We start from the raw sequence: 16,244 nt of genomic DNA, 5'->3' as shown, positions 1-16,244 counted from the left end.
ATTAAAGGGGAGATTATACTTTTTGATTTTAGATAGTGTAATGAAGACCTTGGAAATGTTATGTAAATTGTCTGTCTTAAAGAGATGGGCTAAGCTCGTCGTAAGGGCACGGGAATGCTGAAGATGACAGTGATATCTTGGTGCCCAGATAAGGGGAGGCTTCTGGGATAAGGAAGGCACGAAAAAGCGTTGGAGTTTTGACTGATTTTCTACATCCCGGTGCGTTAACATCGTTTTCGGTTTTCCTTTAGCCTGCGACGGATCAAGAGTCCTTCTTACGGTTTTGTGCGAGTATCTTATGCGGGAAACAAGGCTGTGATGAGCCCTCGTCGTTTGAAGGCTTTCGCTTTCATTTCTACCTTCTCGTGATTAACCCGCGTAAAACTTTCAGCTCCTGTCAAAGACAGGCTGCTACCAGGTCTGCCTTGTGTCTCGTGGATTTTTGGGTAGCATAACTGAACTATACATTAAGACAGCCACTATTTTTTTTTTAAGCTCGCGCACATATTTCATTGCCGAATGAATAATGATACTGCCACTTGCATAACTAGTAAAGTGACTGAGCAGTGCTGATAAGAGAGAAACAATAAACAGCCTGAAAAATTATATTTAGGAATACAATTATAAGAATTTTTAGTCCTTTTAAATGGGCCTCAGATAAAACTATTTCACAAGTTATCAGATCGAACACTACTTGAAAACATTACACACCTTACGTCCGTAGGGTAATCACGCCTGGCTTGATAACGTCTACTAAATTAAACAGGTATTTACTAGTCCCGTTAACGCCAAAGGTGCGTTTTACAAACTTTGTTACTTTGGGGAGGAGCTAAATGAAACGTCACGGATTAACTGAAAATGTATGCCAGGTAGAATTTTGTCAACAAACATTCCCTCCCCTTAAACCCCTAAGTCATTAATTTCATGTTTGGCCTATGATTCTAGGGTATGAATGTAAATATTAAGTTTTGTCAGTTGTATAGGACCGGGACATATAATTCCCAAGGCTGTCTCTTTTCTGAGCCAATTTTTCTCGAAAACTCACCCTTTTTCCCAAAGCCTTTCTGCCATTTAATGAGGCAAACGCTAAAATTTGTTCGAGCATTTAGTTTGAAAAAGAAAATATAAATTCGTGTTCTGTTTACAACAATGTGTTTTTATATTTCTTTCCTTGAAGAAACGCCCAAAACAATTAAATCGATAACGTCAATAGTATTTTATTTATTTCATAAAAGGCTTATTTTGCATAATACAGAGGTTGCAGCATACAGCTTCAAAATTTGAAGTTCTATTCAAGTTATAAGTAGCTTAGAACGAAAGAAACAAAACAGAACATTGTACAGCACTTATAGACTTAGCCATCTAGCTAAAAATTTAGTTTCGCTATAATAGAACATTTCTGTTTATATAAGAATTATATTTAACATTTCATCTGATGTAATCCCAGCTCAACATGAAAGAGAAACCGGGCCGACTGAGAGAACCAAAGACTGATAATTATGTGCAAAGGTCACTGAAGAGCTAAAAAAGGAACAGCTTATAGCTTTTGGAACTTGGTCAGTTGCTGATGCTCTTTTCATTGACGAGGGAAAAAATTCAAAATGGAGGCAAAAAAAGGTGCAAAAATGACCATTAATTAAATTTAAACTACATTTTAAACCAGAATTTGCGTTTTCATGATTCATTAGAATCCGATAGAAACAGAAGCCGTCAACAAATTGTAACAATTCACTGTTTTATTTCCCTGTTTTATGCGCAGCTCTGACGACAATGGACAGCAACTTGTCGTCCGCGGAAACTATCTCAGGTATCTTAGCGTGAGAAGCTGGTGCCCAGTCCCCCAAGTTTCTGAACAGGAAATGTTCAAATCTGTTTCAGCTTGTCAACTTTTTTATACTTTCTTAACGTGTTTGACTTTCTTCACTGCTTTATCTTTGTTTATTTTTGTAGAGACTTTCTTCCTCTCAACCTTTGGCTTTGCATCCTTCACTACTTTCTTCTGCTTCACGATTTTTACATTCTTCCCCGGAGCGTCGTTAAATTTGATTGGCTGATGAACCATCTTAGCGACCACAGGCTCCCCTCTGGGATCTTCATCCATTTTGATTGGCTCGGCGACACTGTTGGTCTCCCCTGAGGCTTTTCCGTTGTCGTCCTCGGCGTCATCTTCATCATGTGAACTCCCTGAACTTTCTTGATTCTTCTCCATTACAAAGAAAAAAATAACATCAACAAAACAAGTCAGCATTCCTGAATGATATTTAGTTTCAAATTGCAAGGTTGAATTTTCTCGTTACAGGCAAACCCCTACTGTCATCCTCCTTGTCATAAAGACCACTTCTCTACAGCGGCCATGTTTTCTTCTCCCGAATTGTTACTGTTATTCATTCACAGCAGTAAAGCCTCTAGTTTCAAAGCTTCTCGGAGTGACCCTCTCTCCACAAGACTGAATTTTTTCCCCAAAGGTACGAGTTGTAGATATTTGACTGTATTATTAAATTGGAGGTGTGTGAATGCTCGTGCGAGTGTTGGCAGAGTCATGCGTTTTCTCCACATAATTGCCACATGTGGCATCAATTTACACATTTCAGATATAATCAAAGTGATAAAAACTGCTTCGCATGTACCATACGCGTCAACTAATTCAGTTTCCCTGTTAACTTGTCAGAGCTGCTAACTTATTTCTCTTTCTCTTCTTTGCTCAAATTGTTGTTACTGCTGTCATTTACCTACTGATAGTTCTAAGGAGCGATTATTTCTACAAAGATATCTTAATAGTGGAGTATCACAAATGTGACATTCGAGCACAACGTAACAATCCCAGTACGTTCTCAAAAGCGTAAGTTCTCACACGCTCACGGCATATCAACACTCTTTACGAATAGAGTTACAAGCGGAAGTGGTGTTGTGTAACAATTAATACTAACCTGAGAATCATCATCATCATCGTCATCATCAGTATTGCTGTCATCAACATCATCGTCATCATCATCATTTTCGTCATCCTTTTCTACAACCAATTTCGACTCCTCCCCAGATTCCTCGCTATCGTCTTCCTCTTTTTTAGGAACCACATTTTCAACAACAGCCACTTTCGGCTTTAAATTGGCGGCTTCTGGTTTGTCCTTGGCCTTCACTTTATCGGCTTTCTTAGGGATGTCTTCTTTGATTTTATGAACCTTCACAGCCCCTTTTTTTAGCTCGTCTTTTCCTTTTGTGGTAATTTTCTTCAGAACTTTGTCTTTATTTTTCGTCGTGGTTTTGTCTGATTGCTTGGGTTTGGTGACGGGGAAGTGTCTCTTTTTACCCATGACGATGTGAGAGTTACCCTGACGTTCTGTAAGAAAAAAAGTGAAAATGTTTTTCATTAAAATCGCTATCGAACCACAGTGTACATCACAACATAATATTCGCATACTTTCGTACTATGCAATCATGACGCAATGAGTTTACTGAGGACTGTGAGTTACAATCTTGGACAATTGAAATGAAATATAAGATCACCTTTCCTTTCTTTGTTTATTCTGTCCAACATTGTAGCTCCTGGTTTACTTTCTCGGGTTCTTTTCTTAGAATCTATGCTCGAATTATTAACAGCCTATATTTGAATGATTGTAATTTAGGATTTCACCCACTGATTCAAACGTTAGGACAACCTTGCAATACTCAGTGGCACAGGAATGTAAGGTCATTTCTTTCCCACCAATTATCAACAGTCTCAAACGTTAGAACCATATTCTACAGAGCAATATAAAGTATGTTTTTAAGTCTTCCAGCGTCTGTTAACGTGATTTATGAAACTGAACTAAATTATCTAAGCTATCGTCACATTAGCTTGGTACTCTGCTCATTTCTTGAACTTTCTATCTCTCACTATCATTCTTGACATTACATCGGACCTACTGTATTCAACTTACCATATCCACATTGGCTACACTTGCTTTTGCAGGTCTCTCTCACCCATCGAACCATGCAGGCTGTACTGGCAAACTTCTTACAGATATCCACATCCTGACATCCCATGAATACTCCATAAGGTACTGGAATAAACAACCATTATTCTCATCTTTTGAATTTCGCGTTTTAATTTTATTTGATGATAAATTTCTTTCTTAAATGGTGTTTCCAAGAGGTTCCAATTATTGTAACAAATAGAGCTTGGAAAGATATCAGATCTCAACTAGAACTGAACGCATGGTCACTCTGGGTTATGAAGTCAAGAATGGGCTTTGGGTATTAAGTGCGAGCTCTTATTATACCGGTAAAATGGTAGAAATGTGTACGTAAGTTTATGCAGCAACGCAACTCAAGTTCCCATTGACTTTTCGCAATTCACCCAAACTTGCATTAGGTTGCGGTAATTAATTTTTGTCTTATTATTTAGACCATTTTTAAGTGGATGACTCACTATCACACAACTTGCAGCTCTTTCTACAGTTCTTCTGGGTCCAGACGTCTCTGCATTGGTTGGTTAAGGCGTAATTTTTACAGTAAGGCTGGTAATCTTCACATGGAAACAGTTTCTCTTCATTGAATAAAAAAGGCAAAGATACATGTAGGTCAGTTTCAAGCGACGAATCGAGTGGTTTTAATTTTCAAAAGTTTTCGAAAGATTCTTCCGAATGACCATATGAACATTTCCAATCATTTTTTCCGAAGATTACCGAAGCTTGGAGAAGGTTTTATAACATAGTGACATGGGGCCCGTTTCTCGAAAGTCCCGGTAACTTACCGGGGCCGATAAGTATATCATTTTATTTTTTGCTGATTACACAGTGATTACAGACATGGTACTTGGCTAATGTTTTCATGAATTATAAGATTTTAAAATTTAGTATTCAAAGCTAACAAAAATTGACTTCTTTTAAGAAACGTTTATCGCCAATCACCTATCGGGCCCTGTAAGTTACTGGCACTTTCGAGAAACGGCCCCAATGGATTTGAAGCTCATTCAACATAATGAGAAAAATTTTAGACCCTGGAAAACATCCATATCTTTATTTTCCTTACAGATAAAGTTAATATCATTGTAAATCATTATAATTGTATTGGTTGACATTTTAATATCCGTAATTAGAATTAGAGATGTTGTTATTAGTATTTTTTATTATAAAGCGCTATTGATCTGCGTTTTTTAATAGCGCTCTATAAGTAATAAATTATTATTATTATTATTATTATTATTATTATTATTGTTATTATTATTATATTTTGACATATGTTAACTTGTGCAGAACTCCCTACCTTTCTCTTCTTTGGTCAGTTTTAGTTCATCCATAAGTTTCTCGTGCTCTAAAGGAATTAAATAAAAAGAACTATCAGGAGGCTCTTAGAGCTTGTAGGTATGCTTATTTGCCCGATACCTACAGTAGCTATATAACAACAGAAATGGATGACTGTTCAGTCCATCGCTGGAATATTAGCAAATTTTCTGAATTTTCAATCTGTTTGGCTAGGCAAGGGAAAATGTTGTTTATTTTGCAGTATCTGTTTTAAAACGGTTTAATATCTTCGCGTTACTTAAGCGATTCCGTAAAATCTCTTATTGAAAAACATTGTATTCCTTCTCAGAAAACAAATTGTTTCACAGGACAAGCCGCTCTAGTTTACCCCACAAATGGCGCCCAAATTAAACAGAAGACATTAAGACAACCCCACCATGAGGTAAGGGAATTTTATATCGACCTTCGTGGTTATATTTTAACATTTTGAGAACTCAAGTGAATATCCCACCCAAAGCCTGTTTTAAAATTGACCATTCCACTTTGAAGCTCTAGTTTCTGTAAATGAAGAAATGAGAACTGTTACCATTTCCCCTGCTGGAGGGGATGCCTGCTCACTGTTCCCCAGTTAGTGACAATTCACTCAGTTATCAATTTACACACCAAATTGCTCATACTTAGGTTTAAAAGCTAGTTTTTATTCTACCCACCGGTTTTTGGTTTTGGTGCAGAGGGCATCACCAACGCAGCTGTAAAATATAAAAACCTCAAGTTAAAAATCGACTGACTAAAAGATTCATCGGCCTTGAAACCATAAGGACGTAACGGATATAAAAACAGTTTCATAAAGTGGTAGTTTAAATTATACCTGCCATGACTGGTGGATTAGGGTTGCTTTCAGAGACCTTGTTCCCAACAATATATGTTGCAGTATCTGCAATGACAGTTATTTGAACTAAGTGATTTGAAAAGCGCTCATTGTAAGTTTAACTATAGCCTGCTCTTGCAATCGTACAAACTCGACTCATGACGATCAAATTTTGACTTGCAGTAACTTGCGTTTACACTGAAGTTGCGAAACTACCTGAAAAATTCGCTCAGTTTTGTCATTGTACTAGCCCACTAACTTGCGGACATTCTTGTAAGGCTGTTTCGCACAACACAAGACTGGCAAGTCTGTATGTATATTTGTTGTCTAAGGTTGTTACTTCCTTTGTCAACAGCTTTACTATATACATCTAACTTGCCAATAGTCTAAACTGAATTACAGCACATCAGCATCTGTGTACCTGATGGAGGTGCCTGCACGAGAGCCCCAGGTTCCTGTGCTGGTTGGTTGACCTGTGGTGCATGCAACTGCATTTTCATGCCGTTAACTTGGATCTCTAAAAAAAAGCGCGCATCTTTTAATCGGAGAGTTTAGCTGATTAATGAACTTCTCCTCTACCCAGCACCCTTGTCTGACGGGACTAAGACCTTCTACCCAAACTGAAAGCATTGTTACGGAAACAAAGATTGTTTTCCGAACTGTGCCCAAGTATGCATGCGCAAGCAACATTTTTTGTTTGTTTCTGAAAATAAGAAGCACTTATTGCGGACGCAAATCAATTCAGCAGCAAATGCTGCATCTGCGCTCCAGCAGGCAAACTTTTTGATGGCAGCTGTAACGAAAGTTCATAAATATTTCTGCAACAATGCAACGTATTGCTTGCGGCTATCCCTTCACCCTTTTCAGGTCGTGCTTCTTTGTAGGTTTTCCACCCTCCTCTATCACTCCTACAACCTTACAGCTACGAAAATTAACCTTAAGGAAATATAGTACATCTAAATGTTTTCTTTGAGGTACGCAAGATGAGCTGGTGGACTTCAAATTACGTGGGAATTAAGCTACAATTTTCGAACGGCCGCCATCTTGCATCGCCGTCTTGGATTATATGGTTTATAAAACTTTAAACAACTACTGAAATTGAGCTTAGCATGATTAAATCATTAAAAGATTACTAAATCAATTTAAGACTAAAAAGTTGCTGCGAGAAACTTAACACTGGTAACAAGCAGGGTTTTGTAAAAACTGACAGGAATCCCTTTCTATGCGGAAAGTTGAGAGGAGAGGAAAAACAAGCTTACGACGGAGCGAAACAATTCCAAGAAAGGGACTGCTACCAGGTTAGGGTTCGTATTCTTGAAATATCTTTTAAAAATATGTTGGAATTCATTTCAGATATGGATTTTTTGCCTAGTAAAGGTGTATAGTTAAAAAAAAAAATCAACAGTCCTTACCTGGTAATTTTTGGTTTCCTTTTCCAACCACCATGGCAACAACTGAAAATTACCGAATTATTTTTCGAGAAAAATTTGGATAAGACCACAATAAGTACACTCAACGAATTTTTAATTAGTGGGTTTTATTTTAATATTATTTTTCTTGTAGTTTTTTTTTTTTATCTCAGTTGTAATTAGCTATAAGATAGCCACCGGCCTATTAGAAAAAAAAATCGCCTTCGGCTTCTCATTGAAGAAAATTTGTTTATTTATTTTGTTTATTCATTGATTTGTTCGTGTATTTATGAATTTATTTATTGAGTTATGTTTTTATCTATTTATAATAATAATTAAATTTTTTTATTTGTTTATTGATTTATTTTTTACTTTGTGATGTATTTTATGTATTTATTTATATTTTTATCGGAACTTCGGTGGAAATCCGCTGGCTTTTGATGACATACCTGTGTGTTGTCCTTGCTGAGCATATACACAGCATGTGATTGACAGCACAACAGCCAATAGGAGCTGTCGTTTGTCCATGGCGTCTCCTAGGAAACGAAAAATCGAACCTTTCAAGGCTACTATCCCGACTGACCACTCGGCATGGGGAAGAGAGAACGTAGAAGATAAAAAGGTGAAGGAATGGGGAGGTTTGAGGATGCGGCGGAAAACTGTTAATTTGTAAAATTTTCGTTTATAACAACATTTCCTAACTGATTCATTCCATCCAGCGTTCTGAGTCTAAGGAAAGCATGCTACAATAGTGAGAGCCGTTCAAGATGAAAGCTGTTCGACACCACTTTCATGTTCTTCGTTTTACAATATATTTTGAAATCAAAAAGTTGAGGATCTCATTGGCCAATTTAAGTTAAAACTAACACCATCGTGAAGAGGTTTTATATGTTCCATTTCAATAGCTCAAACTGTCATTTAGTTAACATGACAAACTTAAAATAAATGTAAATCAAAGAATTGCATCGCAAAGGGAAAATGTCTCGCAGTTGATGCAGAATTTAATTTCAGCTTTCCTCATTTAATTTTTCCGTCGGTTGCATATCGGTGTTGGATGGTCCCCTCCAGACAACGAATTTAAGTCTATTGCCTTACCACTTAGTCTTTGGCCCAAGGGGATGAAACTCCAGATCATTACGATAATCTGAATTGATTAACTTAGAAACTGAAGTTACAGGATCTATACTGGATATGTCAAATTTTAATCGTAGCCTTATACCACGGCACAATTTCAACGTCAGCCTGGCAGACATAGGGCGGTTTAAATGATAAAATCTGATGCGTTTTTGTCAGAATAGGTTTGTCAGCTTTTGCCGTTTGTTTCTTAAGTTATAACGGTTGAGTTTCAATAAACTTGTTTCAGACAGATTCAACCTGTCTTTGAAGAACAAAGAAAGTTGACGTAATGTTTTGTTGACCCAAGGTATGAGCACAAATTTACTCAATTCTCAAGTGAACACTTGTCACAGAGGCAAATGATTATATCACAAATTAACAAAGAGAGGTTTTCTATCTCGCCTCGTAACCGCGCAATAAAAGGTTTTCTGTTAATCAAACTTAAAATGGAATTGTTTTGGTGTCAAGAGTAAAGAAGGTTGTTTACTCCTTCCTGACACCTAACCAACCGGTTAAAATTTTCTCAAAAACTGCTTCATCAAAAGCGACTCATTTTAACTATTTTTGAGACAAGAGGACATGTGTTGCTTTGAGAGTATTAAGAATTGGTCAAACTATTTCAAACTGCGGATAAAAGGAGATTGTTTTTCGTCTTCTTATTATATGTAATTACAAAAAGTTCTTGCTACAAAACTGTTGACACCTGATCCGTTATCACAACATTATACAGGAACTAAAATCTCAAGATAATCTGACCAGGTTCGTATCTTGAAAATGTTGAAGTAGCTCTTACTATACAATACAAATATAAAAAAATAAAAAAGAATATTAAAATCAAAGTGTCTTACCTTTTATTCCCGCCTTCTTGTCGATCACGTATGCGAAAGGCTTGGTATGAGAATTTATGTCATAGGACTGAAATTCCAAACAGTCGCGAAAACGATGCGCTACCGTTTTCTCCTTGGCACACGTGACTTCGTGCCGACGGGTACTTCAATTTGAAGGTATAAACACCAATCTGAAAAGTTCGATTGTTTTGATTTTCTTATCAAAGCTTTGCTGGTGACGACTCACGTGTACCCTGTAACTGATTGGCGAGAAAGTTTTGGTTTGAATCGTTTCAAAAACACTATGGGGAAGCGTGTACATATATTTAACCTTAAACGTTCGGTCCATCGGTTTCACAGACCGTTGGAGATCTGGATACGAGATTAAGATCAAACGGTAACTTAGATTTTAGTTTCTCTTCTTTAAAAGCAGTCTCACCACTAACTGAAAGTTAAAACTAAACCTAACCTCGTCAAGTTTAAGTTCGTTAAGTCAAAGCTATAAATAAATTTTGTTATCACAGGTCGAAAGTGGCCAGCAGGTTGATGCTTAATTCCATAGCATCAGAGGTGACTTGGAGTATCCCCTTGGATGTGTTAGAAGTTCATCACAGGAAACCCAGCATCAAGTGACTAGGAACATTACTACTAACCCCTGAATGGGATGCTAGTCCATCACAGGGTACCCAGCATCAAGTGACTAGTAGTCACACTCCCATTTCCCCGCCCCCACCCCTAAGCCAATCCTTCCTGTACGAGATACTGCATCATACATACATACATACATACATACATACATACATACATACATACATACATACATACATACATACATACATACATACATACATACATACATACATACATCGTTTATTTGGTAAAGCAGGTTGGGGAATTGGCAAGACATCAAGTCCTACTGTGGACCTGCGCTATCTAAAATGATCAATCAATACACAACTAAATATTAAATAACAACGGTTAAATAGATAACGATACACGTGGCTAAAATAGATAAATATTTAAAAATCAACATTCAAAATATTCAAAATATTCAAATATTCAAAGTCTAAAGAACTGTTGGAGATGCTGCAGGAAGCTTTAGCAAAACTGATAGAGTTTAGAATATTCTTATTTTCTCTTGAAAGAAGGCAGGTTTGAACAGTTCTTGATGTCATCAGGAAGGAGGGTCCAGGATAGAGCAGCTCTATGTTTAAAGCAAGATCTTCCCACTTCTGTTCCAGGTCTATGAACCTCAACATTTAAGGACTTTCTAAGATTAGGCTACCCTAACATTTTGTGAAGTCAGCCCCAAACAGTTCACAGAATCTTCGTGTCTATTTACGCACCGAGCGGGGAGAGAAACAACTGGAACATCAATAATAAAGGTTGGGTTTTATATTGTTTTCTTCTTTGAATGTCAGTTTCAAGGCAATGTTTGATTCAACTCAATAGCGTCATTTATACGAGAGAAAATAACACAACAACGCTTATTTTGACTATTTATACGATCATTGCGCGCCTTATTTAAGTCGCCTCTTCTTAGATAAGACGCGTCTTATTTTCTCCCTTATAAAATGGCCCTATTGTCTTCAAGACTAACAGCAAGTATAGGAAAGCGTGCATCTGCGTCGTTAGTGAGAAAAGGCCTAATCACGTCTAAGAAAATGTACCAGAATGTACCGCATAAGTGTCGAGCAATTACTCTGCTCAATTGCTTATCTTCGGGTGATTTTATCCTTGCCGCCGTGATTGCGATTTGATTTACGAAATTAAAAACATGAGTCGAATTGGTTTTTTTTCTCCTAAATATGTATATTTTTCTTTTTTACACATCGTGGACGAATGAAATTAAAATTGACCGACGAATTCATCAACGGAAGGAGTTGTTGTGACGTCGCAGGTGAAGTCCCGCCAGCAGATTACAAAAAGTTGGCGGAACTGATCATGAAGATTTAAGATCCAGAGTCGTACGCTTCCGACTCTTCGTCAATCGTATACAATCGGTGCCTCCTCGGCCAGACTCGCCTGTCATCGTCGCTGTCATCATCTTCAAAGAGAGGGTTAAAAGTCACATTACTCTGCACCTCGCTTTCAAACAAGTCACCGATCGAGGTAAAATCACAGGTGCGCAGGGTCTGGGTACAACTGGCTGAAAATCCGGGACCTTGCCTCCTAACGTGTGCCGCAAATGAGATGCTTGCCTCGATTTGACTAAAATCGTTGTACTTTGAAGAAGGCGCTGGACGCCGAGCTACATTTTCAGCATCCTCTTCGCGATTTTGACGTTGACTTCTCCTGGTAAATATCTTAGTTCGCACCTTCACTTTAGGCTTACGTTCTGTTTCCTCTGCACCTTCGGCTGACCCAGCCTCCGTTTCGCCGCTAAAAGTCTGCTTTTGTGGTGTGATCACAGCCGGCTCATTTGCTCGACCTGATTCATTTTGTGGTAGCTCTTCTAATGTTGAATCCTCATTTTCTCCATCTGTAAAACGTGCATATTTTTTCCTTTTAAAAATCTCTTTCAGATTAATCTTAGCGGTCGTTCTTCTTGGCGCTTTCCACATCTCAGCTATAAACTCGGGTTCTGTGTATGACGGAAACTTTTTAGTATTCAGGTGCGTCTTTGAAGACTTAGTTTCTAGAGTAACCTCCTCAACATTCAGGAAATCATTTGCTGAATAATCCACCAATGAACGTGAAGGCTTTGTTTCTTCCCGTTCTCTAGCTGCCGCACTGCATTCGGTGAGGGGCGGCAAGGCATTTGTTTCTACCAAAACGATTTTCTCCGACGCCTCTCCTAACAAAAACAAATTAATCAAGAGAATGATGTATTATTCAGTCAGTGACACAGGCATACTTGGAAAAAAGAAAAACTGTTATATACACACTGACAGTGTGCAGCAGGCTTCATTATTATTATTATTATTATTATTATTATTATTATTATTATTATTATTATTATTATTATTATTATTAATAACATTTCTAATGCGCAAATTTCATGAAATGTTCAAATGCGCATGACAAGATTAAAAACGGAATAAAAAGGCTAAAAAGCTAAAATTACAATCAACAATAAACTTACAATGATTAAAAAATCACAATTAAAAGTAAACTCACAATAATAAAAAACAACTATGATAAAAATGCATGACGGAATAGGTTTTTAGCTTGGCTTTAAAAGTACTAACTGTGGTGGCCCTTCTTATGTCAAATGGTAGCGCATTCCAAAGTTTCGGTGCAGCACAGGTAAAAGAACGGTCACCAAGTGTAGCTTTTGATTTAAAACGCGGATAACTAAGTAAAAGCTTATCGCTAGAATTCCTTAGATTATATATTATTATTATTATTATTATTATTATTATTATTATTATTATTATTATTATTATTATTATTATTATTATTATTATTATTATCATTATTATTATTTCTTTACAAAAACATTATGCTTAAAAGTAGTCTCAGTTTTTTTTTTCGCAATCGAATATTTAAAAAAAATTATTACTGAAATTTTGCTTGAAAATGATCTCTTTTTTAATCGAAATGAATTGTAAATAGGTTTTTAATAGATCTTTTTTATATACTTTTAACTTGTAAATAGCAATTTGCGTGGAATATTTTAATAAAGATTTTATTATTATTATTATTATTATTTTTTTTTTTTTTCAGTTTCTTTTGGTAAAGTCTTTTGAAATTTTCACAGCGGATAGAACCTTACCAGGAAAATCTTTTAAGAACAAAAAAGGTAGGGGTTACATAGAAAGATTCTTTTGCAAAGTTGTGGTTGTTGCCGGACAAACGCCTGTGTTTCAGTGGTTTTAACTTGAATCTCAAGGTTATTAGTTTACTAGCGAGGGTTCAGGGACATAATTTTGTTGATTTTGGTGAATTTCAACAATGAATTATTACAAGGCTAAAGAAAACAAGAGAAAACTGGATTTCGATGTGTAACGTAGTTCATGGCAATATTGTAAGTGAAAACCCTATGGAACCACCTTAAACAGTAAACTTAAGAACTTAAGAGCTCACCTTTGATTTTGCTGGCCTGTTGTTCAAGCACCTTCCACTCCTGGAGGGTAATTTCTTCATAAAAACTGTGAATAGATATAGTGAAAGTATTTTTTGTTTACTTCTGGGCTTGCTGTCTGCTGTCCTTATTACTACAACAATAGACCTTTTTTATGAAATAAACGACATGTCGAGCGCGTTCTGTTAGAATGAAAACCGTCTACAATAATGAGCTGATCAATTCGAAACTTCGACATCCTCGCCACCCCCCAACCCTCCTCCTTTTTCTCTGGCGGAATTGATCACTTTAAAGGACAGTATTTCGCCTTTGTCAATCAACTGACAACAAATTCCTTTGACAGTCGACTTTGTCAACAAATAGCTCACTCGAAAGAGCCTCAATAGAGTTTTCGAAGGTATTTATCTCTGTCAACAAAGCAAAGAAAGCGGTTGCTGATAAAGCGTGCCAGAAGCAGCCTTCGCAAGCAAAAAACAAAGATATTTAGAATTAGATTTCCAGACAAACCGGAGTTGTATTCCAAATAACGACCAGTGGAGAATGTTTTGAGGGTTTTTACAACTTTGTATTGTACAGAAGTCCATTGGCTATGGTAATTAAACGAAACCAGGATAACCACACAATAATACAATATTGGTATCATTCGTGATTGTTAGCTGTCTGAATAAGTGATTGAAGTTGTTTGAGAATAAAGAAAGAAAGAACCTTGAATTATTTATGTGGTCCATTTTTATCACAAATTTCAGAGCCATACATTCAAACCACACACGATTCCTGAGGCAAAATTAATATAATTTCCTCCAGCAAAATTCATTTGCCTGACAACGTAGCGTAGAAAATATTTGCTTAGTTAAAAACTTTAATTTCACGCTAAACTGAAAACTTATGTTTACGAAAGTTTAAAAGTGTTAAGGTAATGTAGTTACGACTAATGATTAAATGACACTACTCACCGAAGTAATTTATGTACAAGCGCCTACCCCACGATAAAAGCAGTTCAATACCGAATCATTTGGTTAGTTAGATATTTAATGTTCAGTTTCGCACACATTTAAGTTCAACCAGAGCCTCTACTTGAGAAGGTAAACAAATGCTGGTTCCATGCACAAGATAACAAGAACATACGCTAAAAATCGAGCCACCTGTTTTCGACTGTTTCGTTGAACTATTACTCTATTCAAGAGCATATTATTTAGAGTTCTCATGCATTGCCTAACTCATTGCCTTTTCGAAAGAATCAAATACCGTAGAAATTTAGAGTAAAGGTTCAAACTAAAAAAAATAGTGCAGACCTTCACGACGAGAAAGCCAAAAGGTTCTTCAAATGTCGTAAAAAGAAATAATTAAGAATTAGTCTTAAATTACCTTGCTGGCTGCCCCTGTAATCGTTAAATTTTTGTTTTGGTTAGCAATGGAGTGATTACAACAGTGTGCTTCAAAACTTTCAACTTACTTTTCCAAGAGAAATTCATCTCGGTAAAAACATCCTCTGCAACAAAGGAAGCAATTTTGACAGCACAGGCGACAGGAATGCCCACCACACTTTGCCATGAAACTTTAAAATAACACACCAAGGAAGAAATCTCCTTGAATACAAAACATTGCTGCCAAGTCGAGTCTCCTTGAACTTCGCTCTTAATTGAGGAAAACAAAATCATCAAACTTGACAATAGGTAGCTTTGTTGAATGAGAGATTCAGCAAAAACGTTTTTCCTCTGGGGAAAATTTTTTAAGAGCGATTAAAACAAAATTCCCTTTGTTTGGAAACTTCTTTTTATGATTCATAATGCATTTATTTCCAACATATCATGCATAATTTATGCATGAAGAGAGTATCATTCTTAACACATAACATACATCGTTAAGATCTTTATTGAATAGACGTGAATTACATGAAGTAAGCTTTATATATTTCTTGTAGGTCCTTCGGTACACGCAATCCACATATAGCATACTGAAATTATAGAAAAACAGCTTACATTTCACGTGGAAAACATCTCTTTTCGGTAGTAAACAAGTTAGATAATAAAGTATATGGTAACAATAATAAAGCACTTGTCTTTCGTTTTGATTTCGGCTGGGAATTAATTCTCGGCTCCACTGGTATAAAGAAACGGACGTTCAAATCCGGAGCTCGTGGGTTCGATTCCCGCCGAGGTCAAATTTTTTTCTTTGTATTGTGCGGCCTCCTATTCCCTTATTAAGCCTAACGTTCAGTGGGATTTTCATGGGATCACTTAGCACTTTAACGTAGTATGTTAGTATTGGCTGTTAGTCCGAATCATATCCTCTGGGGAAAAAGAATGCGATTGCGATTGCTGAGCCTGCGTACATGAGAAAGTAATGAATCTTCACAGTGACTAAGAAGTCACAGTATAATGATAAACTTATGAATAATACCAACTAAAAGTTAAAAGATTAAAACTGCCCAACAGAAATATCGAGACGATTACAATTCAATCAATCATCTTTATTTATACACTATTGGTAATTAAATTTTAAAATTATGCTCGAGTGCTTGTCTATCAGAGCAAATACTAACTAAAATTACTTAAAGGTACAAGTTACTTGACAGATATCCACCAGTAACTGCATCACTTACAACCCTTTCATCCTCAGCACAACCCAAATCCAACAGAGAAAGGAAACACCAAAACACTGAAGACTAAGGGCCAATTCACACGAGCAACGCGAACGCAAGTGCAAGCGCAAGCAAACACACGTGTGAACTACCACAACGCAAATGCAAGCACAAGAGCCAACACAAGAAATGGA

The 16,244-nt window shown here is 36.7% G+C and overlaps 2 protein-coding genes across 3 annotated transcripts; both read right to left on the bottom strand.

The window, feature by feature from the left end:
• Positions 1-1,197: 1,197 nt before the first annotated feature.
• On the bottom strand, positions 1,198-9,593 carry LOC146460588 (uncharacterized). Of its 2 annotated transcripts, none has more exons than XM_085087981.1 (11): positions 9,464-9,593; positions 7,949-8,035; positions 7,503-7,544; positions 6,512-6,607; positions 6,091-6,156; positions 5,933-5,971; positions 5,245-5,292; positions 4,409-4,525; positions 3,918-4,040; positions 2,928-3,337; positions 1,198-2,200 (listed from the first exon to the last, which is right to left on the bottom strand). In XM_085087981.1, exons 2-11 carry the CDS (start codon positions 8,025-8,027, stop codon positions 1,892-1,894), a joined length of 1,329 nt encoding a protein of 442 aa, XP_084944107.1. In that variant the 5' UTR covers positions 8,028-8,035; positions 9,464-9,593; the 3' UTR covers positions 1,198-1,891. The 2 variants fall into 2 exon arrangements, with proteins under 2 accessions (XP_084944107.1, XP_084944106.1); XM_085087980.1 differs by having other exon boundaries at positions 1,749-2,203.
• Positions 9,594-11,372: 1,779 nt separating this feature from the next.
• Positions 11,373-15,020, bottom strand: LOC146460587 (uncharacterized). Its single transcript, XM_085088027.1, has 3 exons — positions 14,923-15,020; positions 13,472-13,536; positions 11,373-12,239 (listed from the first exon to the last, which is right to left on the bottom strand). The coding sequence occupies exons 1-3, from the start codon at positions 15,018-15,020 to the stop codon at positions 11,395-11,397; spliced, it is 1,008 nt and encodes a 335-aa protein (XP_084944153.1). The 3' UTR covers positions 11,373-11,394.
• Positions 15,021-16,244: the final 1,224 nt, after the last annotated feature.

This window comes from Pavona decussata, unplaced genomic scaffold, assembly GCF_977016875.1.
Source record: "Pavona decussata unplaced genomic scaffold, jaPavDecu1.1 SCAFFOLD_210, whole genome shotgun sequence".
In the NCBI taxonomy this organism is placed as follows: Eukaryota; Metazoa; Cnidaria; class Anthozoa; order Scleractinia; family Agariciidae; genus Pavona; species Pavona decussata.
This window is presented reverse-complemented; position numbering and strand designations above follow the sequence as displayed.

Bases quoted from the DNA above. Each gene is read 5' to 3' on its own strand.
- LOC146460588 (XM_085087980.1), bottom strand. From the start codon at position 8,027: ATGGACAAACGACAGCTCCTATTGGCTGTTGTGCTGTCAATCACATGC. The intron at 5,972-6,090 runs GTATAATTTAAA...TATATTTTACAG, and splicing joins TAATCCACCAGTCATGGCAG to CTGCGTTGGTGATGCCCTCT. The intron at 4,526-5,244 runs GTAGGGAGTTCT...TATTCAATGAAG, and splicing joins ACTGACCAAAGAAGAGAAAG to AGAAACTGTTTCCATGTGAA.
- LOC146460587 (XM_085088027.1), bottom strand. From the start codon at position 15,020: ATGGCAAAGTGTGGTGGGCATTCCTGTCGCCTGTGCTGTCAAAATTGC. The intron at 13,537-14,922 runs GTAAGTTGAAAG...ATCTATTCACAG, and splicing joins GATGAATTTCTCTTGGAAAA to TTTTTATGAAGAAATTACCC. The intron at 12,240-13,471 runs GTGAGCTCTTAA...TGTTTTTGTTAG, and splicing joins ACAGGCCAGCAAAATCAAAG to GAGAGGCGTCGGAGAAAATC.